Genomic DNA, 27,370 nt, shown 5'->3' with positions numbered 1-27,370 from the left:
TGGCTTCCTTCTCAAGAAGAGGACAAATTTTCTGAGAGAGTCACCAAACATACTGAATCCTTTATGGTTTTCTGAACAATCCTGGAAACCGTGGGGGCCGGTGTCAAAACTGCTGAGCATATCCCTTGCTTACTGTGGTCTGAACCCTGGGATTTACTGTTGTTTCCCTCCAGTACAAAAGATGTGCTTCTGAGAAACAATCAACCACCGGCCCAATGGCTTCAATCTTTGTCATGTGGACCCCCTGGTAACTACCGCTGATAAGATCTGTGACCCTTGAGGTTGCAGATTAGGACGTTGGCGAAACCTTTGTTTTGGGAACTGCAAAGCAATATTGAGCCTGAGGACCTGGCATCTTAAAAATTGGATTATGCTTTGTCAATTGTCGAGTGATCTCAGACAGTTTCAATCTTTTCTCCAGAAGCTCTGGAACGCTGGGTTCAAACAGATCATGTAATGTCGTCTTGCAATCTTCAGGCAGTTTCGCCTGGACGAGCTATACCTGCCGGCGAGCTGCCTGGGAGGAATCTGTGTCCATAGCCTCTTTAAATGCTGAATTCCCAAACACAACGGATATACATCATAGCCGTCGTCAGGTAAGAGTGCGTTAAGGGCGCAGCTTAATACCATGATACCACAAAAATTAACCAATGAATTAGTGCCTAGGTTAGCAGGGAACTAGTGATGTAGTACTCGAGCGCTGTCACAGCTTGCGAGGACAAAATTTGTTGCTCAGATAAGCTGCACTTGACAGCATGGAAATTGAAGAAGAACAACCTATCACAACAAGGGAGAAAGCGAAAGAGGCAGAAGGCTGAGCTGGTAGGTCTTTTATTACTTGGGGTAAGTCACCATGTGACTTCATATTATATCGAGCTGGCGCTGCGATAACCCAGTAGTGCTTAAGTACTGCCTCTGTTGGTTAGGAGGAATGAAACAAAACCTTTTTACGTCTCTACATGACCCCACACGATATCAGTTTGTTAAGCATAATTGGTGTAAGGCTGCATGTAAACGCACTCAATGGCATGTTATTATGACTTTATATCTGCAGACTGTATTATTTTTGTTTCTACAAAAATTGTAGAAAAAAGTTCACAACCTGCCTCTAAAACATTAATTTAATTTTAAGAAACAGAATTGTTGGTAGAGATTAGTTGATGTCAGGTTTAATTGTTGATGAGAAATACGGCGTTACTTTATAGTACATTTAGTAGTTAATAATTCAAGAGATATCTGTCTTAACTTATTCAAACAGATAGGACTTTAACTGCTAGTTTCTCAGAAGCATTGCAAACATGGCTGCTGAATGTGGAGACTTTCCTATAATAGTGCTCACTAAGATTTAGTCAAGGGTCATAAAACCACTAAATAATACAGGTTAAAAATCAACCATTAATAGCACATATATGTAATGATATTGATAATGCTATTACTTTTTCCTTTTCATTCTTTTAGATGGTGTTTAAATGTCTCTCTTAGTGCTCTGCAAACACTTTGTGACTACAATAAAGATAGTTCCGTTATCTGATTTTTATTTTATTTTAAGAGTTTTTTTCTATTTCAGACACACCTTTATTGTCTCTTAATCATTATAATGTATTTTCTTTATTTTTGGCCATAAATTCATAATTAAAAAGTTATATCAGTAAAAATGTTAGATTAATTTTAAAGAAAATAACAGCTGGAATGTAAAGAAGATTGCAGGCTTAAAATTTTCTGTGTGATTTTGATTCTACAGTATTGTTCAAAATAATAGCAGTACAATGTGACTAACCAGAATAATCAAGGTTTTTAGTATATTTTTTATTGCTACGTGGCAAACAAGTTACCAGTAGGTTCAGTAGATTCTCAGAAAACAAATGAGACCCAGCATTCATGATATGCACGCTCTTAAGGCTGTGCAATTGGGAAATTAGTTGAATTAGTTGAAAGGGGTGTGTTAAAAAAAATAGCAGTGTGGCATTCAATCACTGAGGTCAGGTCATCAATTTTGTGAAGAAACAGGTGTGAATCAGGTGGCCCCTATTTAAGGATGAAGCCAACACTTGTTGAACATGCATTTGAAAGCTGAGGAAAATGGGTCGTTCAAGACATTGTTAAGAAGAACAGCGTACTTTGATTAAAAAGTTGATTGGAGAGGGGAAAACCTATAAAGAGGTGCAAAAAATGATAGGCTGTTCAGCTAAAATGATCTCCAATGCCTTAAAATGGAGAGCAAAACCAGAGAGACGTGGAAGAAAACGGAAGACAACCATCAAAATGGATAGAAGAATAACCAGAATGGCAAAGGCTCAGCCAATGATCACCTCCAGGATGATCAAAGACAGTCTGGAGTTACCTGTAAGTACTGTGACAGTTAGAAGACGTCTGTGTGAAGCGAATCTATTTTCAAGAATCCCCCGCAAAGTCCCTCTGTTAAAAGTGCAGAAGAGGTTACAATTTGCCAAAGAACACATCAACTGGCCTAAGGAGAAATGGAGGAACATTTTGTGGACTGATGAGAGTAAAATTGTTCTTTTTGGGTCCAAGGGCCACAGGCAGTTTGTGAGACGACCCCCAAACTCTGAATTCAAGCCACAGTACACAGTGAAGACAGTGACGCATGGAGGTGCAAGCATCATGATATGGGCATGTTTCTCCTACTATGGTGTGGGGCCTATTTATCGCATACCAGGGATCATGGATCAGTTTGCATATGTTAAAATACTTGAAGAGGTCATGTTGCCCTATGCTGAAGAGGACATGCCCTTGAAATGGTTGTTTCAACAAGACAATGACCCAAAACACACTAGTAAACGGGCAAAGTCTTGGTTCCAAACCAACAAAATTAATGTTATGGAGTGGCCAGCCCAATCTCCAGACCATAATCCAATTGAGAACTTGTGGGGTGATATCAAAAATGCTGTTTCTGAAGCAAAACCAAGAAATGTGAATGAATTGTGGAATGTTGTTAAAGAATCATGGAGTGGAATAACAGCTGAGAGGTGCCACAAGTTGGTTGACTCCATGCCACACAGATGTCAAGCAGTTTTAAAAAACTGTGGTCATACAACTAAATATTAGTTTAGTGATTCACAGGATTGCTAAATCCCAGAAAAAAAATGTTTGTACAAAATAGTTTTGAGTTTGTACAGTCAAAGGTAGACACTGCTATTTTTTTGAACACACCCCTTTCAACTAATTGCCCAATTGCACAGCCTTAAGAGCGTGCATATCATGAATGCTGGGTCTTGTTTGTTTTCTGAGAATCTACTGAACCTACTGGTAACTTGTTTGCCACGTAGCAATAAAAAATATACTAAAAACCTTGATTATTCTGGTTAGTCACATTGTACTGCTATTATTTTGAACAATACTGTATGTCTACTCTTTCTCTATTCTGTGAAACCACTATAATGCAACCTCAACAGGTAGGGGAGACCGGGGTTGGTTGTCACAATTTTTACTCATGCATGAATTGCTCATCTTAAAAAAATCTTTCAGCTGTAATCAGTGTCGGCGCCAGAGAATACAGAATGAGTGGGCCTCCTATTTTACTGGTGGGGCACCTGGTTCATCTTATTATTTTATTATTATTATTACTACATGGCACTGTAAAATGTTTGGTACTGATTGGCCACTGGCCAGTCGCAACATTCAAAGGTATTTTATTCCTTGAACAACCGCCTGAAACACAGCCTCACCCGGTTACTGCGAGTGCGAGCGAGTCACGTTAACAGGGACAGTTTAATACCTACGAATTAATACAGAATAAATATGCATAATTAATAACGCATATGAGATTGTATTTACAATGATTAAACCGAATGTTCCTCTTTTGACTTTTAACTTGTTTTAACGCGTCTGGAAACGTTTTGCCAGAAGGTTTGCATTTCTTAAAAATAAACTAATAAAAGACATCAAATCAAAGTGTTATGTCTATATATTTACTCATATAGCAACTAGCCGTGAAATTAGCAGGATTGATACAGCCAGCCAAGTTGTTGTCGCAAATAAATCCCTCTCTATAGTAAAACCATAACTTATAATGACGTTAAAGTGCAAGACTGGATAACTCACGCAAATAATAAAGACCAGTAAGTTACATAACCAAATAACAGCAAAAGAAAACAATGTTACTGACATATCTAACACCAGAATGAACTATGCGTTTACCTTCAGAAGAGCTGCAGGCGACGGGAGGACTTTTTAAAACTTTTTAAGAAGGTTCTTTTATTTGTCGCGAAATTTCTTCGTCTTGCTCAAATGCCAAGACTTACAAGTATACATTATTTAGACAGAAAATGAGTTGGCGATTGAGCCCCCGAACGTGACAGTAACTTTCAGTGCAGACAAAACATTGGGGATACCTTTAAGAATTTGTGTTGTTCAAATGTAGTGGCTGCGTGTATGTAACTGGCTGACTATGTTAGCATTTGTTACCTTTTTATCATCCGCCTCGGTTATCGTGACGGTAGTTGTAACAGTTCACTCGGGTTTGTTTACACGCAGTGATGAGCAGACAATGTGGTTCCGAAGCACATTTTTTTTATTTCCAACGAAACAGTCTCCATCGCTTTCTTATCAGGTTTACATCATCTGAACACCTGGGTGGCAGGGCAAAACTTGCAAATAAACTTGAGATAAACATGAAAACAGCTCGTATTTCCTTCTGTGTATCACTATAGGGCTTGGGCGTCGTGACGTCATTACTTGTCGTTGCGGCCATGTTGGTTGCCTCCTTTACTGCTGCGCTCCATGCTGCGCTCTGCTTATAGACATACTTTCTCTCAATTGTGTGTCTTAATTTAATTAATTTGTCGTTATTTTTTTAACCATGGTAAACCGTTGCTGTATTAATAATAAAGTAACACATTAAAAGTAATTTACATTAAAAATGACAGATTACAGAAAACTTCATTATGTTTTATTCAATATCAGAAACCAAACATTAACCTCAACCCCTCAGTAATGTGTATACATGCAAATACATGACATATAAATGACATTTATATATACGACAGTGAAGTATAACATCTGAATATTAATTTATATAGCTTAAGTCAACATTGAACATAAGGGAACTGTCCCGGTTTACTCGCCCAAAATACGGGAAAATTTCAACATTCATCTTTCTGTTGCTATCCCTCTGCTGACAACAAAAACTGCTGCATTAACTAAGCTACTTGTGAAGCTAGGTCATACGTGACTTTGCTTACAGATTGGCGTGAAATCGTGCTCTCACAACAACCACGCTGTTATCTTAAAAGGCTCTTTATTAACTCTTTTTTCATATGGATCCTAACCGTTAATAGTTCAGATTTTGTCCACATACCGGTCCCTGCTTCCCTGTTGAACGTATCCCAGTAAATTCCACACCCTTTTCCGGATTTTAACATCTTTTTTCTTTCTTTTAATTCTCCCAACTCCGCCGCTTCTCCTCGTTCAACTTGCTGTATATTTACATTCGCGAGGCCACCAACATGGCCGCGACGTCCCAGAATGCAACGCGGCGCCCAAGCCCTATTAACAACGCACATGCGAACACAGCGCTCCTCGACTACATTACCCAGAGTTCAGCACGGTCTGCACTACAAGCCCCACATTCTTAAAGATTGTGGGTTAGTATTTTAATTATTATTTTTTATTAATTATACTCCGAATTTTATTCAGTATTCATTGTATAACCAAATGTATTTGCAGCACATTTTTTTAATTATTAAGTTCATTGTTATTTTGAGAAGTAAGGGGGCACAGTGACTCAAGTGGCCGGGCCATGCCCCCTAGGGCCCGCTCGTGGCGCCGACACTGGCTGTAATTCCTACATGAAATGAAACTTTGGAGTCTTGGCTTTAAATGTGTATACTTTTTACTTTTCGAATGTATTGTAATAGGAAGTAATTAACCATCAAAGACACTCTGACGGGGTTGGTTGTCCCTATAGTGATTCAATAGGATTTCAGTGATAAATTGGGATCTGAAAAGATAATGTGTAACTTTTTAGTTTTTTAAGCTAAAAACTGCAAATAAGTTTTAATATGAATCCACCCCTATGATAGTTGTTATTAATGCTTCTTATGTTTAAACAATGGGATTAAAGTGGGTGATCAGTTACTTGAATAGGCTTTATGCCCAGCTGCACTATGAACTTCAGCCAGCTCCTTGTTTTCTGTCTGCCATTATTGGACAAACTGATTAATCCAGGTGTGTCTGATTATTGTTGTTGTGACTACTGAGGTCAGGCACACCTGGATTAATCAGTTTGTCCAATAATGGCAGACAGGAAACAAGAAGCTGGCTGAAGTTCAGGAAGTAGTGCAGCTGGGCATAAAGCCTATTGTCTACTGTGTTGAGAAATAAAATGAAATAATTTTTTGTGTTAAAACCTCTTTTTTAATGCTTTATTTTATTTTAACAGCAAACAAAAACAAACAAACAAACAGACAAACAGTCTTAAAAGGTCTACATGTCCAATATTCTTATGTGACAACCAACCCCGCAAGCTATGTGACAACCATCCCCAACTGACTTCTTGACAAACATGATAAGCTAGCTGCCACACGGCTTTAACTTGATCGCTAAAAGATAATTCAAAATAAAGCTACTACTTTTGGCTTTTTAATGAGTGTTTTGTTTTTGAATGACTAATATCCTACAAGATCTCAACACAAAAACAACACCAACATGAAAATTTACTCTGACCCATAAAAATAAAAAATTGTCTCCTAACATCAATGTTTTGTGTCTGCTCAGCAAAATTTCAAGTGCAAATGAGTAAGCTATTTAAGGCTAACAAATTGATATCAAAGTTGTACCACAGTGCCATGTAGTGTGTCTGTAATAAGCAGTGTGACAACCAACCCGTGAGACAACCCGTGTGACCTTCACAGCAGCCGGAACTGGGTCTGTTTGTCTCATTGTCCTTGGGATCGAGGACGAGACAGGGAGAGAGAAACAAAATCCTATTAGCATGGGGGCCGTTCGCATGTAATGCAAGTGTCACACAGTGTTGTGGTTTAATATCTGCTCGGTTCCTGACAGGCTAGCTATTGCGGCATTAGTATATTACCCAGAGGAGTTATGTCAATGCTTATCAACTACGGTGTTCTTCAAATACTTTCGCTTCAAATATGCTTCATCATAGCATAAACAGAGGTTAACAGAATATCTTCAACATAGCGGTAATAAAATTTATTCACATATTGTTGCAGTTATACTTGCACATTGCACTTAAAGTTTGTCATGAATCGCTGCTAGCTCTTTTTTTATTGTAATGAAACAAAAAGATCTCAGAACAAGCAGAATGAGATGTTTATTTTTAAGAAATATTTAAATGTTCATGAATGTATTCAAAGTTTATAAAAATGTATATATCCAAAAACTGTATCCAGAATTTAATCCCTTCTTTGTGCACCAACAGAATATAATTCGCCAAAATTAGACTGAATTTGAATGATAACACAAAATATTGTTCTGATCCATGTCTTACAATAAACAAGCAAAACCGAAATGAAGCATTGTAATCTTAAATATAGTTTCAGTCTGATGTCGCACTCGCTACTTCAACAAAAATGTTGTGGCCACGAGAAGAGGATGTTGTTCCCTTAACATACGATATCAAGGGCACAGCATCACATCACGTGATCACGACATTAAGTTTGTTGTTACATTGTCAAAATAATCTTGTGACCAGGGCAACTTTTCACATTCCTACAAGTTAACATGTTGTGCCCTTAACGTACTATGGTGTTCCCACAAATTAATATTTCGAGGCCACTACATATTTTTGTGTTAAGTTTAAAATGCAGTGGCTATGACAAACTTAAGTGAACCGAACAGGTCACTTAATGGTCACCGTACACATCAGATATTCTGAATGTATGTGGAAATAATGCAGAACACTAACAAAACTAACAAACCCATGATGAATTCCCCCTAGATCTCATTAAATGAACTAAAACACTACCGACTCTTTAAATGAGTAACTACATTAACCACAGCAACGCAGGTCAATGACGTTTCTGTGAAATCATTATCTGCGTTTTATTTTTTATTTGTTTATTTAACCTTAAAGGAATAATTGATCTGAAATTAAAGTCTGTCATTGTTTCTTCAATGAACTGTAAGATATTTAAAAGGCAATCAGGGCTAACGCACTAACACACCTGCCAATGACCGCTGACTTGAGAAAATTTACCTGTCATAAATATTTACTGGCCATGAAACAGTTTTATCTAGCATCTACACGAGCTTGGTGAGTGTTCATTTTAGGCCCTGTGTGCAACGCTGTGAAGCTGAAAGAACAACGATGAATAAAACCACGGTCGTTTATCAATGAACGTCAAGAAGACTCTCCAGAACCTTCTCCAGGTCTGATGCTGCAGCGCTTTTGTCTTAATGAAATTCAATTTACTTATAAACAATATTTGAATTTAAACATAGTAATATATTAATAACTTTATATTTTTACCTGTAATCTCAATGCTTTTCGGATGCTCTTGTAAATGTTATGTAAATACATCTTTAGATTATTAAGAGAATAGTGTGATTTTGAAATGATGGCATGAAAAGGAATCTGAGCTTTATAACAACACAATTTAAAATCCAGCGTTTACTTTAATCCTCTTGATTCTGTGATGCTGTTGTGATGTTGAGGATGAATGTAAGATGTCTTGATGTAGATGGTAAATGAGTCTAACTTCTAGCATCATCACATTTTTTCCTCTGTCTGCTTTATTGGCTGTATACAGAGTCGGTTTCTCCCTCCCAATGAGAATACATTAACCATCTCTTCTAGTACACCGGTTAAACCCAGACAAACCCTCGGCAGTGACGGACGACTGAAGCTCAGCTTTGGTTGGAGAAGTATCATAGGACAATGAGTAACATGATAAGAGAGATCCTGGCGTTCGTCCTCACCACATCGGGCTGGGTCCTGGTATCTTCTACTTTACCTACAGACTACTGGAAGGTTTCTTCAATCGATGGTACAGTTATCACCACAGCCACGTTCTGGTCTAACCTGTGGAAAACATGCGTCACTGATTCCACTGGAGTTTCCAACTGCAAAGACTTTCCTTCAATGCTCGCTCTAGACGGTGAGAGTCCTTCTCATATAGATCTGTCTGTTCAACAAACATAAGTAAATATGTCCAAACCAGACTGATCTCATGGAAAGTTGTGTTATAGTCATGAAAATTTGATTCATTTATTTGTGTCCATGGCATGAAATTCAGCTTTTTTCAAATGTCTTTTTCCTATAAATAGTTTTTCGCGTCCGTGGCACGATTTTCTTTTTCGTGGCAGATATGTATATTTTTCTTATTGTTTTTCCCTATTTTCTTACAATTGTCACTTGGGGTTAGGGTTAGAATCACTTTCTGTTATATTTTTAGACATCCTAACCCAAACCCCAACTCTAATCCCAACTCCAGGCGAGAATAGTTTTAAAAGAGGAAGAAAAACAGGTAGAAACCAATTCATAAAATTACATCCTAACCCAAACCCCAAATCTAACCCCAAGCGACAATGATTTGAAAAAAGGAAAAAAAGAGAAAGCAATATATAAAATGCCACAAAAAGAAAGTTGTGCCACGGACATGAAAAAACTATTTATAAAAATTGTGACACAAATTAATCAACTTTTTCGTGATTATAACATGACTTGCCGTGAGATCATGTTGGTCCAAACATTTGTTTGTAGTAATGTAAAGCAGTAGCTAGAGTAAGATAACAGTGATTTTATGACCGGTTAAGGCCATTGGAAAAGCAAAATTCATATAGCAATTAAACCAAATACTTCTGCACTGTTTAATCAAAGCTTGATTGAATATTTAAACATACACTTGTGGAATGACATCACTTTCTGTTTCTTCTGCACTCTTATTTGGCATATGTCAGATAAACATTCGAGACATGATGAAGTCAAATGAGCATTTAGAGGATTATTTTCTACACATTCAGACTCAGGCAGCTCAATAGCAACACTAGGATAATTTTTCATTCATTCTCTTCCTCGACAGCATTGTTTGTGCATTAATACAGTGGTTCTCAAACTGGGGGCCGCAAGATGGTCCCAGGGGGGCCCTAGTTTTATGACATTTTATAAAATACATTAATTTATCATGAATTCTGTGTAATTAAACCTAAAAACAATAAAGCTACTAACCAAAAGCACTACACTTTTACTTTTGGATTTACTTAAAAATATTTTGTCAACAGGTTCCACATAATTTGTTAAGTAAACTCAACAAACAATTATTAAGTTCATTTAACAAAAGAAGATTAAGTAAACTTAAAAAAAAACAACAGTTAAGTTGATTGTACATAAAAAATTAATTAATGATGACAAAAATTTGAATAATGCCGTTTTATAAACCCCACCCCTTTTATCTAATAACTCCTTAACACTGAAGCAATCAATCAATCAATCAATCATAGTGCAGCTGCTTAATACAACTAATCATATAAGCCTCTTAATTATAACTTATCAAGTACATCACAAATATATTTGAAATGAAATGTTACATTTCAAACCATTAATTTGTTTGTTTTTGTTCTAATAATATATCAGAACAAGTTAATTCACTCATAGTTGGGCACAGGTACCTATATAATGGTGCTACACTTCTGCAAGAGGGTGCCAGAACAACAACAATTACCCATAATACACTGCAACATCATTAGCCAATGAGATGCCAGTCTGTATTGGTTTTATTAATCTGTTAATTTTACACAACAATGTTATGTTGGCTGAACAAATATTTTTTAAGTAAAGCTGACAAGACACACCTTTTTGTTAAATAAACTCAATTAAATTAAGTTCACGTTGTTAAATTAATTTTTTTAAGTAATCACAATATAAAAAGATTAAGTAAAACTGACAAAGGCGAAAGTTCATTTTTTTGAGTGTACTTTGTATAATATAATGTTTTGTTTAATTAAAATGTTACATTTTAATATTTATTTATTTAGAACTGTTTTTTGTCATAATTTTTCTTTGGGGGGCCCTGAAGGAATGCACCGTACACAAAGGGCTGCACGATGAAAAAGTTTGAGAACCACTGCATTAATATGTCATCTAGTCTTCATTATCACTGACATTTGTCAGTCACTGCAAAATAGGCATGGACCGGATACCGGTTTCAAGGTATACTGAGGTTTTAAAGAGTCAAGGTTTTAAAACCACTAAACTTTTCTGTTACCATTTCCAAGGTATGAGCTGTGCTTACACAACATTGATTAAATCATGTAATTAATTTTGTGTTTACATTTTATATACATTACAAAAATAACCTGGCATACATGTTGTATGTTTCTTAAAATAAAATGTAACATGTCGAAAAGCAGACATTTGAAAATAACACAATTTGACAATACCACAACACTGTGAAACCATGAAACACGGTGAAAACAGGGTATTTTTGATTAGGTTATCATACCGCCAAAATCTTATACCGGCTCATGCCTACTGCAAAACTACATTATCTTGTAAGGCACTCAAGAATGGAAAGATTAAAGAAATGATGGCGATCTTAAAGTATGTACTGTAGTTTAACTCTGGAGTGTCTTGTGGACAAACTGAAACTTTATGCTTAATGATTTTGGCACATTTCATCACAGTAAGATCATTACTTCCAGGAAAGAGAACCTAACAGACCAAGACTTTTGTTTAAGTAAACACTGTTTCTCCTTCCATCATGTCAATGTTTAGCACTCATTGTTTTCAGGAACCCTTTATCTCCAGGCTGTTTTCCATCTCTCCATTGCTTCTCTGGGTTAACTAGCAAGCTAATATTTGCCCAGACAAGAGCTAGAAGAGCAATCCACCAACATATGAGCGTGGAAGGCAGAACTCAAGGACAGGCAGACATTCACTTCAATTCACTTCAGTTGTGTTGCTATTTACAGAAAAGCATTGAAATACAACGCATTATCAGTGAGCTAAAACAAAAGTCAACGAGAAGCTCTGTCAGGTGTTTGTGTGTGTGCGTGTGTGTGTGTGTGTGTGTGTGTGTGTGTGTGTGTGTGTGTGAGTGTGTGAGTGTGTGTGTACCTGGTAATTATCACGTTGTGGGGACCAATTGTCCCCATAAAGATAGGAATACCAGTGTTTTTGTGACCTTCTGGGGACATTTTGATGTCCCCATGAGGAAACATGCTTATAAATCAAACAGAATGAAGTTTATTGAGAATGTGAAGTATCAGAAAGTTTTGTGTGATGGTTGGGGTTAGGGATTGGGGTAGGTAAGGGGAATAGAATATACAGTTTGTGTGGTATAAAGAGAGAGAGAGAGAGAGAGAGAGAGAGAGAGAGAGAGAGAATATGTGCAGTAAATGAGTCATTTTACAGAAGAAGTGCAAAATTATCTGTTCTCACATATATATTTTATAAAACAAGACATATATGGACAACTGACACATATTAACAGAAATCAAGTTCATTACTGTAAAGAGTTCATGTAATAACATTATATCTTTAAAACAAGTTTTCTTCTCAACAATCATTTTTAAAGGGGACATTTCAAACATCTTTTTTAGATGTCAAATAAATCTTTGGTGTCCCCATAGCACATATGTGAAGTTTTAGCTCAAAATACCATATAGATAACTTATTATAGCATGTTAAAATTGCCACTTTTTAGGTGTGAGCAAAAATGTGCTGCAAATGAGCTGATCTCTGCACTAAATGGCACTGGTGTGATTGGATAGTGCAGATTAAGGGGTGGTATTATCCCCTTCTGACATCACAAGGGGAGCCAAATTTCAATTACCTATTTTTTTCCAATTTGGTTTATTAAATCTAAGTTACTGGGTTGATCTTTTTCAGATTTTCTAGGTTGATAAAAGCACTAGGGAAACAATACTTAAACATGATCGAATGTGTCTGAATCCTGAACATGACTGAGAAGGTCATTTCAAAGTTTAGAGGAAAAAGATCTACCACTCTTAGATGATTTTGACCATCTAGGAATTATCAAAAGACCTCTGATAGTAGCTTGTGTAGATACTAGTTATTTTTAAATTTACTTACTAGGCAGGAAATGCAATGATGATAAAATTGATCAGCTGGTATTTCTTTGATCTAGTAAATTAATACAGTCTGTTAACCTTGAAAACTGGTAGGTATTGCCAGGTTCTGAGGAAATGTAAAGGTGCGTATCATTAGCATAACAATGAAAACTGATGTTGTGTTTCCTGATAATGGCTCCTGGCTCCTAGAGGAAGCAGATATAGTGAGAAGAGGATAGGGCTTAGAACTGATCCCTGTGGTACACCGTATTTAACCTGAGAATTACATGACTTTTCCTCATTTAAATAAACAAAGTGATAACAATCAGATAATCTAGGCCTAAACCAGGCTAACACCTGACCGCTGATGCCGATATAATTTTCTACTCTTTCCATAAAGCTGCACTATAAGGTTCAGTAATACAAGAAACAAAATTTCACCATAATTGGATGCTACTAGGAGGTTAGTTCTAGCTCAGTGCTGTTTCTGTGCCATGGTGTTTACCTTTTACAATGTGTGCACAATCTCACACATGTAGCTAGAGAGGAAGGCTACCTTACTCTCCAGTTTGATAAATGGTGTTTATAATTAATAATAATTAATAACTTGATTCAGTTTTTTCTATAGATGGTTTCAGCAGTAACAACATAAACAAACGGCTTTTATGAAATAAATTTAATTTTCGGAAAACGTCTACACATAACCAGACACTTTATACATTGTCCATCTTGGTAGCAGGTTTACAGAGCACAAAGTAGTAAAGCCAAGAAATGACTTCATGAGACACATGAAATATGTGCAATTAAATGTTAAGACATTGGTTTGACATTCACTCATTGTTTTCTGATGACCAGTGATGATGTTGAGCTTCAGATCAGAAAAGAGTAAGATGAGGTCACATGTGAAGTAAACACATTGACCAGACCAATAGATTATGGGATGGATAAATTGACTAATTGTATCTCTTTTCAGGTTATATCCAGGTGTGCCGAGGATTAATGATAGCTTCTGTTTGTCTTGGATTTTTTGGATCTATATTTGCTCTGATTGGCATGAAATGCACTAAAATCGGAGGACTTGATCAAACTAAAGCCAGAATTGTTTGCTTTGCTGGTCTCAACTTTGTTGTTACTGGTAGGTTTACACTATATTACATTATAGCTTCTCTGTGTCCATATATTGTAAAGAAGACAGTTTCTTGAAAAATCTAAATAAATCATTTTACAATATCATCTAAATGTAATCTACTGTATCGTTCTAACAGGACTGTGCTCTCTGAGCGCCTGCTCTCTCTACGCTCACAGAATTACATCCGAGTTTTTCGACCCGATGTTTGTCGCACAAAAGTATGATGTTTTGTTAACTAACCAATCTATTGGTTTTACACAATTTGCTATAAGGTTAGTGTGTAATGACTGAGAGGTTGAGGTAAGGAATGTTTTGTTTTTCCTCAGGTATGAATTGGGAGCAGCGTTGTTCATTGGCTGGGCAGGATCTTGTCTGTGTATTTTAGGAGGACTGATTTTCTGCCTGTCATTGTCTGAAGGGATGGACAAAAGGTAAAAGCCAAATATCTCCAACATCTGTAAGGAGGTCGGAATTTAAGATGGTCTGGTTTGGGTTTTTAATCTGATCAGAATGACCGTTTTTTCATGCTGGATTTCCAAACGAATGTTGAACTTTTAGCAATAATGCAGCTGTATGTGTTATTATACATCATATAAACATCAACAATATGCCACAGTTTCCTAGTTCACAAAACAGAAAAAGAGATTTTGAAATACTGAATTTCTGTGAGGTTAAGAGTTAGCCAGAAATAGATTCGAAGGCAGCATTCCAAGGCATGAAGGCACGTCCGAATATTGTTTGTAATACGTTTTTACTGTTATATGGTTGTAAAGTGATTAGGTTTAGAGTAACGGTGGTGTTAGCCCTGCTGAAAAAAACAGCATCAAACCAGCATGGACCAGCATGAGAATTATGCTGGTTTGATGCTGGTTTAGCTGATGGTCACCAGCATACCAGCACCAAAACACAACATATGCTGGTCTTGCTGGTATGTTGTTTTTTTCAGCAGGGAGGTGCTCCAAAATATCTTTAAGACCATAAATGTTTCTAAAACCATTTTCTAAATTTACAAATTCAAAAATGAAATGCATAATCTGACATATAAGGCAAAAACCTTAAAACGTAACCACAGATTGTATAAGATGCTGGCTGCTAAGGGGAACTGTTCGCTTTTCGCCGTAATATGATACTGCGCAAATGAACTATGAGGTCGCTATTTTTGGAGGACAAATTCACAAGCTGATATCTGAGGAACTGTTGAGACCTTGGATTCAAAGCTTATTTCACACACTCAGTGTTCATCACTTTTAATGTTTTTTTTTAGTTTAAAGATCTGTTGTATAGGACCTGATGTTGATATCCCTTAATGCATACTTGAGGCAACGATGAGCCTCTGTGGGATGGTCAATTGAGTGTCCCTCTGCCAAACTACTCCTCAGCCCTTCCATCTCCTTAGGGTGCTCGTTTCACGCAACTCAGTGCATAAACCCTTGACATGACTTAACCTCAATCTCTAACACCAGAATCTCACCACAACTGACCATACGCACCAACCCGTTTGACTAAGGCCAGAGGCCCCACTGTCGTCGTTAATGCAGGTTCAATGGCAAACGGTGGCAAACTATCTACCGCAATACCCCAACAACACCGGTCTATTGTATGTGACTTGATGTTGCTATCCATTAATACTTTACCTGAGGCATTGTTGAGACTCCGTGGGATGGTCAATTGAGTGAAGGCACCCTTTGGGTTGTCAATTGAGCTCCTGGGTGTTTCGCTGATAGGCCCACGACACCTCCAGAGGGTTCTGCAGTGAATCCCAGCGTCCCAGGTTCACTTTCTAGGTGCCATCAACTCACTTGAAGACCCAGGCGGAGTCTTTTCTATTCACCCACAGCCACTGGCTTCCCTTTCTGCAGCCGCAGAGAGGTCTTTGACTGCCTGCCGGTGGGCCTTTCCTCGCATTCCCATCTCCCTGAGTAGCCTGGAAGTAGGGATGGCTCAATACCCTCTGCAACCTACTTCCACTGGGCGTAACTTCACATTCCAGCCTTGTTGTTGCGCATCGTTCATAGGCCTCCTCCACTGCACCCTCCCAGGGCACGGTGAGCTCGATGATGTAGACAAGCTTGAGCGAGGCTGACCACAGACAAGGTCTGGTTGAAGGTTGGTGTCTGCAATTTCACCTGGGAAGCAGAGTTTCTTGTTCACGTCTGCCAACAGCTTCCAGTACCGTGCTCTGCCCAGCTGACCAGAGTTTGATCTTATGGTGGTGAAGTTGGCTTGACCGTCACCCTCCCAAACAAATGGTGTTGGCTGCCACTGGGATGATGGGGGAGGAAGGGCATTCACACTTGTCCGTCGATTTTCCAACACTGCAGCAAGACACTTCAGCACCTGGTTGTGCTGATCTTGAATCCCACTAAGATGTGCTTCAGTGTTGCTAGACTTGAGCATAGAGGGCATGCGGGGTCCTCAGCATACCATTGGCTTAGGTTTGCAGGAGAAGGCAGGACATCACAGGCAGCCCTGACGGTAAAGCTTGCCCTGTATGCCTTCATCTCCACAGCTCTTTTCAGGAGATCTTCCTCTTCTCCACTCCTTCCCATGCCATCCACTGCCCTTGCTTTTTCGCTTTTACATTGATAAACAGCTACATGACACACTGTCATCTGTCTGGCACTTTAATATTTTCAATAACATGTCAATCCACATCAGCATCCATTAAGAGAACAAACAGGCAGAATAAAGAAACTCTTTATATGTAAACAAAAATGAATGTATGTTATGTTTTTGATATAATTTGGTGTCTGTTTATAGATTTTTAAGCTATAATGTTTTGTGAAAAATTGTTTAGGTATGCAAATTTCAGTTTAATTAAAAAAAATCATGATACTATGGTATGGTGAGCTCAGTGTGGTTTAATATTGTATTATATTCAACCAAACAGTAGGTGGTGCTATAAGCATGACTATAGAGTAGCACCGCTCATGAATCTGCAACACAACCTTTATCATCTAGTCTTTATGAATTTGTTTTTATACAGTAGATAAGACTCAGATTGATTTGATGTTTTCCTCTCTTTCTTTCTCTCTCTCTGTCTCTATTAGCAGTTCTTCCCATCATTCAGACAGAAAAGTTTTTATCAGGAATGGAGCTTCTGTAAGATCTTCTCATGGTGTTACACAGAGTCAATCATCACACAACAGACGACTTCCACCAGAATACAGCAACACTTCAAAACAATTTGACAAAAATATTTATGTATAACCAACACTGCTGACTTCAACTACTCACAGCTGACGCTGGGACAAATCTTACTTGTAAATCATGTGCCTTTAATTGAAGGTTTTGGACAGAATTGTGATTTGTATTTAAACTAATAATAATAACAATGTTTTATTTATTAACATTAGTTAATGCAATATGAACTACATTCATGACAAATACAGTGAGAAATATATTTCAACAACATTAATTAGTCTTTGTTAATGGTACAGTAGGTTATTCAAACACAACTGCTATATTACTAAAATAAAATGTCATTCATGTCAGTTCATTATGTATTGACTAATGTTACCAGATTTAACATTTGATTTAAATAATGAACGAGTAAAGGATGAAATAAGCCTTAGCTATAAAACTAATACATTTTGTAAAACTATTGTTTATTGTAAGTTTTTTTGGTAACTAATATAGTTAACTAAAGCTACACTCTAAAAAAATGCTGGGTTATTTTTAATCCAGCATTGGTTAAATATTAGACAGAACACACTGATGCATTAAAATTATTGTCTCAACCCAACTGCTGGATTAATAACCCACGATTGGGTAAAAACAACTTAGCATTGGGTAACTTTTAACCCATTATTGTTTTATGTCTAATATTTACCCCCAACTATTTTTAGATTGTAAGAAAGATGTTCACAAAGAAAACATCTTGTGTGGTTTGTATTGATACTGTACTGGATGAGATCATGACATTTATTTATCTGATAGGGGTTTTGTTTTGTATAAATGTATTTTGAGTTTCACACTTCACATAACACAGACAATGAACTCTAAATTATTCTGGGTTATTTTTAGCCCAATGTTGGGTAAATGTTGGACAGAACACGTGTTACACTATGTTGGGTTGTTTCAATGCAATGCTTAGTTGTTTCAACTCATGGCTGGGTTAAAAACAACCCAGCATAGGTTTATTAATAACCCAAAATGTGCACTGTCCAATATTTACTATAACCCAGTAGAGTTTCGAGTGTATAATGTCATGATACTGTAACCTACTATCAAATACAAGAAAATAAAAAAGTTATTGCACATTTCTACAATTTTGATACAGATTTTTTTAATAAACGTTGTAACAGTTTCATTAAAATAAAATGTAAAAAAATAAAATAAATATTGTTACATTTATCAAAATGTTTTTCTGTTTTGTTTTCAACAGCTTTAGTCTTTCTCTCTAATATGTGCCTTTACTTTTCCAATATAGTTTTATAATATTATTATTAATGTAAATTTTTCAGACTTGTCAGTTTTTTCTGTAGGAGATATAAGTAAAGTTTATGACTTCATAATATTTATAGTAAACAGTTGGGATGATGTGTGTTAAGACACATCCCTCAGGACATTACTGTAGTGTATGAGTGCTTCAGTGAGTGTTTAACTGAAGAATGATCACACACTTCAAACTGGAAATGAGAAAAAGTCTGATACAAGTGTGTGGATTCTTGATTTCAACTCTTGGTTGGGTTTTCATCAGCTGTACAACAGCCATGGACTACTGGAAAGTCGTTTATGTAGGGGGGAAAGGGGGCAACTGGATGATCAAAGCGTCGTGGTACTGGTCAAACCTGTGGAGAGATTGTGTGACAGACACTACATCTGTTACTAGCTGTAGAGATTATGATATCCTCTGGGCGGTCACATGTAAGCCTTCTTTCATCTCATCATACACACACATTTGAATATACACTCACCGGACACTTTATTATCACTATATTAACCTGTTAACACAAATTTCTGATGAGTAAATCACTTGGCTGCAACTCAATCCACTTGCATGATGTTCAAACCAAGCAACGAAATGGGAAAGAAAGAGGATTTAAGTGGCTTTGTATTTGGCATGGTTGTTGGTGCCAGATAGGCTGGTCTGAGTATTTCAAAAACAGATGATCTACTGGGATTTTCATGCACAACCATCTCTAGGGTTCAATGGTCCGGAAAAGAGAAAATATCCAGTGAGCGGCGTTGTGTGGATGAAAATACCTTGTGGATAATCTATTAGCCTACAATTTACACCGGCTCACCAAAATTGGACAATAGAAGATTGGAAAAACATTGCCTGATCTGATAAGTCTTACTTTCAGCTGCAGGGTCAGAATTTGGTGTAAACAACATGAAAGCATGGACGCTGCTGCTGGTGGTGTAATGGTGTAAGGGATCTAAAAGCAAAAGGGGTTCAACCCAGTACTAGCAAGGCGTATGTAAACTGGCCGCATAGTGTATTGCAAATCATGTCTTTTTGAAATTTATAAGAGAATGATTAAGAAAAATAAAGGGTGAGGAGGATTTATAATGCGTCAGATTGAGGCCTCTTCACTCCTGGCACCCGTGTATCCTCCACTCACAACTCAAGTCCATTTTATTGAACATTTTAATAGAAAACCCATACATCTCTTATTAAATGTAGTTCAACAATCATGTTATTTTTCTCTTTCTGCTAGACAATTTTCAGAATAGCAAAATATTTATAAACTGTAATTCATGTGAGAGATTGTATTTAATGATGGTTGTGTTGTTGTGTTCAGCATATGTTCAGGGTGTGCGAGGTTTGCTCATGATCGGCATGACTCTGGGCTTTGTAGGCGCTATTCTTTGCTTCATTGGGATGGACTGTACCTACATTGGTGGAAGGGAGAAAGCCAAAGATAAAACTTTACTCGCTGGAGCAATGTTTCATTTAGTTGGTGGTAAGCAAAGTCATCATTGTTCTGAATATTAGCACACATAATAGCGGCTGACCTACCAAAGCAAAAGTTATGGTCATCTTAAAACTTTATTGTTTGATGAATGATCTGTTTCTAATACATTTAACAGTATTTATATATAAATGTTAGACATTTTCTGAGATTACTCTTTCCTGTAGGTTTATCAGCTTGTGCAGCGTACTGTTTATATACAAGCAAAGTCATCAGTGTTGCGTTTGCCCCAACCGCTGACAGAAGTATCATCAGGTAAATACTCTTCAACATTATTACATCATCAATATGTCATCACTGTAAGGGTTGGGTAACTTAGACCTTGTTCACACTGTCAGTCCAAATCCGATTTTGGTGTATATCCGTTTTGACGCACTGTCCATATTGTGTATCACAACTGTTCAGATCTGATCTGTGCATCTTGTACACTGATCTATATAAATGACTGGATTGCGCATGATGTCACAACTGTGAAGCCACCGCGCCGCCATGTTGGTATACCCAAACATTCTATAAATCAATGGACGCGATCAGATTTTAATGATAAAACATCACTTTACTAGTCTTCGTTTTTATATCTGAAGTTACCCTGTACATTATAACAACACAAACGTCCTAAGCATGTACATAGTTATTTACTGAAAGTTGTACATATAGTTTTTAATCAGTTATTATACATTCATCTTCATTACAGTATCAGATCAGCAGACAGACCGCAGCATATTTAGTATTAATGACAAACGTGCTCATTCTGAAATCTAAATAAATAATCATACTTTGTACCGTATGTGCATGCAATAATTTGCTGGTTTTATGTTATCTAAACTTACAAGTTGCCTAGACTTATTCCGAGAAATAACGCTGAACATGTAGCTGTATGACAAAAAAACGTTATTTATACCCGTGTCATTAACAGAATGCACCAGACACACTCACCTTAAAGTTTTTTTCATAAATCTCTTATCCTGCCCGATTAAAACATAAACATGGCAAATAACACCAGAATTAACAGTTAATTTACGTACACATATCCTAAAAAATAATCTTGCGTGACTGATACGATGTAAAGCGGGTGAATTTTAAACATGATTTTGAATGGAAGTCAATGACACCATCTGCCAGTTGGGTATACCAAGATGGCGGCTCGAACTCTGCGCTGGCTTCACCTCACGCTGTTACGTTAAGCGTTCTACGCGCAATCCAGTCATTTATATAGATCAGTGGTCTTGTAGCATTCTGGCATTTTTGTTTCTATGGGAATGACATCGCGCTGGCACGACAATCTGCCTTGACGTCTGACGTGTTTACGTGATGCAACAGCATGACATAACAGAAAAGCTACACAAATGCAATCAGGGTGGTCAGGCTGAATTGGATTTCCGGAAATGCGATTTGAAAAGGATTTCAACCACCTCTGGATGTAGCCTAAAAAGGATTCGAAAAAATGTATTTCATGTGGTTTTTCGCCATTCACACGTTTTTGCTGATTTTGGTGATATTGGTGATTTTGGTGATGTGCACCATAATTGGATTTGGACTGAACGTGTGAACAAGATCTTAGACGAAAACAGACGGCACTAAATAACAGACAGGGTATATCACACTAAATAAGAAACAGATAAATTGGATAATCAAACTAATAAGGAACAGGTGAGACCAAGGAAACAGAGGAGGGGCTAACTAACTAGATAAATAATTATTAATTGAAACACAACAAAGAACTGGGACAATTACATTTTTTTCCTATAAAGAAATAATATAGACAGTTTCTTTTGTGGCCCAAACTTTACTTCCAGTAGATTTCTGCATTGAATCAATAACATCAGAGTCCCTTTAGAGCAGATTATTTCTGATAACAAGCAAAAAATAAATAACCAGTGAATAACCTGAGTTCATATCATAGCTAAAGTGTATTAGGCCTACCCATTTCACTGAGCTGGCATTACTGTGTAAAATGAATATACAATGTTAACTACAGACCTTTCTTCACACAGTGATCACTCTCACTCTCTCCCCTCATCTTTAGAAAACCACATTTTTATTTTTCACAAGGTATTTGTTTCAGAGATTAGTTTAGTCACTAGCCAGACCGATAAACAAACACACACTGGAAGTTAACTTGGGACCAAGCATGTGTCCGATGGAAGCGTCTACCTGCCGTGATTTCACCAAGTAAGATGTGATCCTGGAACAACATTTTTTTAATCAAAGATACTCCAACCTAACCTTAACTCAAACCGTAACCATTTTTAAACCCTCAAATTAGTGTGAAATAATAGTTTGAGGGGTATTTTTTAAAAGCCCCTAACCCAATCCTAAACCTAAATCTCACATACACCCTAATCCTAATGCTGCAATCCTATTGGTTAATGAAAATGTTGATCCAGGATCACATCCTACTTGGTGAAATCACATTCACCCTATGGGCACACAGTGAGTTCATATAGTTCAGAAGTAAAACAAAGCAAGAATAGAAATAGAAGTTGTCCTTACATCCTTTTGTCCTGTAAAGACTTAACATTTAAAACACAATGTAAAATATTTAGAAACAATGGCATATTTATTGTCAACACATGTAACACAATCCAAACCCTAAACAGTTTAGACGGTGACTCATGTAGTACTGGTATTGCTCCTGATAAATCAACTATAAACATGCCTGACACATACAATTCGTGTGCAGTAAAAGGGATTTCTGCTCTTATCTAAATGAATTAGTACTGTAGTATTATTTTCACGTTATGTTAGATCAGTTCACTTTCTTTCTTGATTTGTATTGTATTTTTCTTGGTAGGTATGGAATTGGAACGCCAATATTTCTTGGATTTATTGGAAGTTTCCTCACAATTCTTGGATCTATTTTGTATGCTGTGACAGTCATATCAAAAAGGTACAATACAGTAGTAGTTACAGTACACTCTTAAAAATGCTGGGTTGTTTTTAACCCAGGGCTGGGTCACTATTGGACAGAACACACTGACGGGTTAAAAATGACCCAACTGCTGGGTTGTTTTAACCCAATCGCTGGGCTATTGTCAATCAACCATGTTGAAACAACCCAGCACTTGGGTCATTCCAGCCCGGCAGTGTGTTCTGTCCAATAGTGACCCAGCTCTGGGTTAAAAACAACCCAGCATTTTTTAGAGTGATCAATTTTGTTTGAAATTTGCCAGAAGTGATGTCAAATGTATAATTTAGCCAAAAATTAATATTCTCTCATCATTTCCTTTTGTTGTTTTAAACCTGTACGAGTTTCTTTATTTTGTTCAACACAAAAGAAGATATTTTGATAAATAATATTAAGCACACAGTTTATGGTATCCATTGACTTCCATAGTATTTGTTTTTCCGGTAACACTTTACCTGAAGGGGTGTTCATAAAACTGAGATGACACATTCATAATACCGGTAATGACATGACACGTTTCATAAACATGAAACACATTTTATGCACATTTATGACAATTGTCATTTGTTCAATTATGTTATTTTTAATGCAAAGATGACATTGTTTGAGATGTCTTTGTTATGACAACTTGACATATACCAATACATCTTGTAATAAATCTGTTATAAACATGACATAGCAGAATAATTATCAAACTTAAGAAACTACATAGCTTCATGGGCTTACATTACATTAAACTGTCATTTAAATGCCATTGTTAATACTCTGTTAAATAATTTTATAACAGCATCATGAATATTTTTCTTGACCTCAACTACAGTAGTACAAATTGAACTTGTCATTTAAATGTCAATAAGTGTTAATACTCTGTCAAACAATTTTAAATACCTTAACAAAATGCAACAGATACGTTAACACTTAATGACATTTTAGTGACAAATTATATTTGTACCACTGTAGTTGAGGTCAAGAAAAATATTCATGACGCTTTCAAAAAACTATATGACATGACTGGAAGAAGTGGTCAGTTATGTTGTCTTGGTAATGTAAAGTTCATGTTCATGAAACGTGTCATGATTATGAAGGTGTCATGTCAGTCTTATGAACGCCCCTTCAAATACAGTGTTATCGTTTTTCTACTACCGTCAATTGTGTTTCTTCTTTTAAGGGCCCTTTTCATATAAAATGAAAAGTCTTGTTTATTAGGACTCCTGTTATTTAATTGACTAAATATTTGATAGTCAAAGAGAAAGAATTATTTCATCAAGTAAAAAGTAAGACTCTATTCTATATACTATATATTTAATAGCTTCCCATTTTCTTTGATTTCTTTTCTTCATCTTTTATGTAAAGCTGCTTCAAAACAATGCAAAAGCCTATATAATCAATTTAACGTGACGCATTAGTGAATATATAGAGATAAAATATTGTTTTGATATATATTTTATCTGCCCATATCTAATAAAAATGCAAACCGTTCACAAGGAAAACGTTGTTACCTAAACAGTCAGCAAAACCCCCAGTTTTAAATTAACACTTTTTCCCGGAAAGGGTTTATAGTCCCAGACTTAATTTAATATATATATAATTTATTTGTAAGTAACATTTTATTCTAAAGCACTGTGTAATATTAATTATCAATAAAGAGGTGATATATGTTAGTAATAGGCATGTTAATAAGCATCAAGTGAAAATGTGTACCTTAATATAAAGTCTTACCAGTACTTTTCAAGCAGATAAGATGAATGTGTGACAAATTACATTTTTTTCATAGGATGACGTCTGCATTTACAAAAAGGTCAAAGACTGGCCATAAGTCAAGTAAAAGACTGTACAGCAGTGTCCATTACACACCGTCAAGAGATCTCAGCCGATCCAGCGCCTCACACATCTCCAAGATATCAAACGGGAAAAATGGAGAGAAAATATCTGCCAAAGACACTTTTGTATGAACTTTTCATATTTTACTTCACTTAAACAATAAATCAGATTCACTTAATACATTTACTGTGCAGGCTCATTGCTTTTAACAACCATATGCAATGTCATCATCATCATCGTCATCATCATCATCATGACAACAACATACACCACTTTAAACAATGGATGGGTTTAATTTATGGGTTATGGGGCAGTTGTAGGCTAGTGTTTAGAGGGTCTGGGTTGTAACCCGAGATTTGCCGGTTTGAGTCTCACGGCTGGCAGGTTGCAACTGAGATGCCTTTGAACACTTTGCTCTGAGTGTGTGGGTGTGTGTTCACGACTTGCAATGCGTGTGTTCCCTACTCACTGGGATGGGTTAAATGCAGAGGTCACGTTTCAAGTGTGAGATGATCATATATTGGCAAATACGTCACTTTCACTTCATTTTAATCTGCTGTCAAGAGTTTTGGAGTTTAGGCTGCATCTTCAGTAAGAATTGGCTTTGTGCCCAGCTGAACTACTTCCTGGGCTTCGGCCGGCTCCTTGTTTCCTGTCTGCCATTGTTGGACGGGCTGATTAATCCAGGTGTGCCTGACCTCAGTAGTCACAACAACAATAATCGGACACACCTGGATTGGTCAGTTTGTCCGGTGATGGCGGAGAGGGGGCGGGGAGCTGGCTGGGGTTCAGGAGGTGGTGCAGCTGGGCATAAAGCCTATTAAAAGTTGTCAACACTAAATACTAACTTTATCCTTTTCCAATAATATATTGTCTGGATATAGATTTGTTTTCTGTCTGTATCTTAAGAGAGTGAAAAATAAATGCATATTAAAACAACAAGGCTGTTGGCGGCATATAAGACTTTACTGTACATATATGTAAATAAAATGACTGACAATACAGAGTTGATGTTGAGCGAGGTTGTCTATAGACAGTAGAAACAGACTTTAGATGTGTTGAGGAATATTTCAGCTATAATGATTGAGTTTAAGTGAACCCGAGAGCAGTGTCTGATGCGATGAGACAGACGATACACATATAATGTACTGCCTTACTTCATCAGTGCTCTAAAATCTCACCGCTGTCACGTCATGACAAACATATTTACAAATTTGTGATCAACAAATATATTAAGGCTTTAATATGAAAAGTGCTGTTAATGGGATAAATCTCAATCTTAGGATCATTTATTATAAATGTTAGGACATAACATTTATTACTCTTTATAATAGTCAAATATATCCATGGTGATACTTATAATGAATAATTGTATTAATTGTTTATTGTACTATTGAGTGAAATCACACTGCTATGTATTGTTGATCGTTGTCTTAGTACTTTTTCAGTCAGTTATGACCATTTGTCCCTGCCAGCCAACATCTCATGATCAATCACTAACTAACTAAGATGGGGATACAAAACTTTTTTTTGATTGGATGTTTAATATCTTTCTGCTGATACACTCAGTTTGAACTACTCTTTCATCTGTATAAATAAACCGCTATGACAATAAAGACTTTAACGATTAATTGAACTGCACTTTAGTGTCTTTGTCATTTTTAGTCCCTGGATGCAGTTTCTGTACTCCACTGACCGACTCCAAATGATCCTTTAAGAACTTTATTTTAATAAATGATATGAAAATATCAAACACACACACACACACACACACACATTCTGGTTTCCATGTTTTGTGGGACATTCCATAGACGTAATGCATTTTATACCGAAAAAACGATATATTCTATTCCCCTTACCTACCCCATTCCCTAACCCCAACCATCACAGTAAAAACTTTCTGCTACTTCACATTTTCAATAAACATCATTCTGTTTGATTTATAAGCTTGTTTCCTCATGGGGACATCAAAATGTCCCCACAAGGTCACAAAAACTGGTATTCCTATATATATATATATATATATATATATATATATATATATATATATATATATATATATATATATATATATATATATATATTAGGGCTGTCAAAATAAACGCGTTAATAACGCGTTAACGCAAATTCATTTTAACGGCACTAATTTTATTAACTCGCGATTAACGCAACACGCAATTTCTGTTTGACCCACAGCTGGATGAATTGAGACGCAGCAAGTGACTGGCGCTGTCTAGATGAGTCGGAGCTTTTCATAAAAATAAGAACATTAAGCTCTCGTATAGCGAATCCAATGCTCTAAATGGTATTTAAACATCTAAAATGCACGTTTTCTGCATGTGCAGTTTTCTTTATCTGCACGTTTTCTGTGAGGTGTACCGTCCCAAATCCATAAAGATGCGTCTTCTTTCACTTTTTAGTTTCGTTTTAAAAAGCATTCAGAAATTATAGAAAATAGACTGCAGGACTTTCTTGATGTTAAAATAATTATTAAGAGAGATAAAGTTCGGGATCTGATTGATGTTAAAAGAGTTATTAAGAGTGACAAGGCTCAAAAGCGATGTCTGACACAGACATCTGAAGCGCATGCACACAAAT

The 27,370-nt window shown here is 36.6% G+C and overlaps 2 protein-coding genes across 3 annotated transcripts; both read left to right on the top strand.

Moving 5' to 3' along the window:
• The first annotated feature begins 7,415 nt into the window (after positions 1-7,415).
• On the top strand, positions 7,416-17,456 carry cldn10b (claudin 10b). 2 transcript variants are annotated; one of them, XM_055215703.2, is made up of 5 exons: positions 7,416-9,080; positions 13,967-14,128; positions 14,259-14,340; positions 14,449-14,553; positions 17,176-17,456. In XM_055215703.2, the coding sequence occupies exons 1-5, from the start codon at positions 8,861-8,863 to the stop codon at positions 17,330-17,332; spliced, it is 726 nt and encodes a 241-aa protein (XP_055071678.1). In that variant the 5' UTR covers positions 7,416-8,860; the 3' UTR covers positions 17,333-17,456. The 2 variants fall into 2 exon arrangements, with proteins under 2 accessions (XP_055071678.1, XP_055071677.1); XM_055215702.2 differs by having other exon boundaries at positions 17,173-17,455.
• A 1,235-nt stretch (positions 17,457-18,691) lies between these two features.
• Positions 18,692-26,279, top strand: cldn10l2 (claudin 10-like 2). The gene is made up of 5 exons (XM_055215809.2): positions 18,692-18,991; positions 19,873-20,034; positions 20,211-20,298; positions 22,838-22,933; positions 24,726-26,279. Exons 1-5 carry the CDS (start codon positions 18,736-18,738, stop codon positions 24,901-24,903), a joined length of 780 nt encoding a protein of 259 aa, XP_055071784.2. The 5' UTR covers positions 18,692-18,735; the 3' UTR covers positions 24,904-26,279.
• The last annotated feature ends 1,091 nt before the right edge of the window (positions 26,280-27,370 follow it).

Source organism: Misgurnus anguillicaudatus, chromosome 17 (genome assembly GCF_027580225.2).
Source record: "Misgurnus anguillicaudatus chromosome 17, ASM2758022v2, whole genome shotgun sequence".
Classification (NCBI taxonomy): domain Eukaryota; kingdom Metazoa; phylum Chordata; class Actinopteri; order Cypriniformes; family Cobitidae; genus Misgurnus; species Misgurnus anguillicaudatus.
The sequence above is the reverse complement of the archived record's forward strand: the minus strand, read 5'-3'. Positions and strand labels throughout refer to the sequence as shown.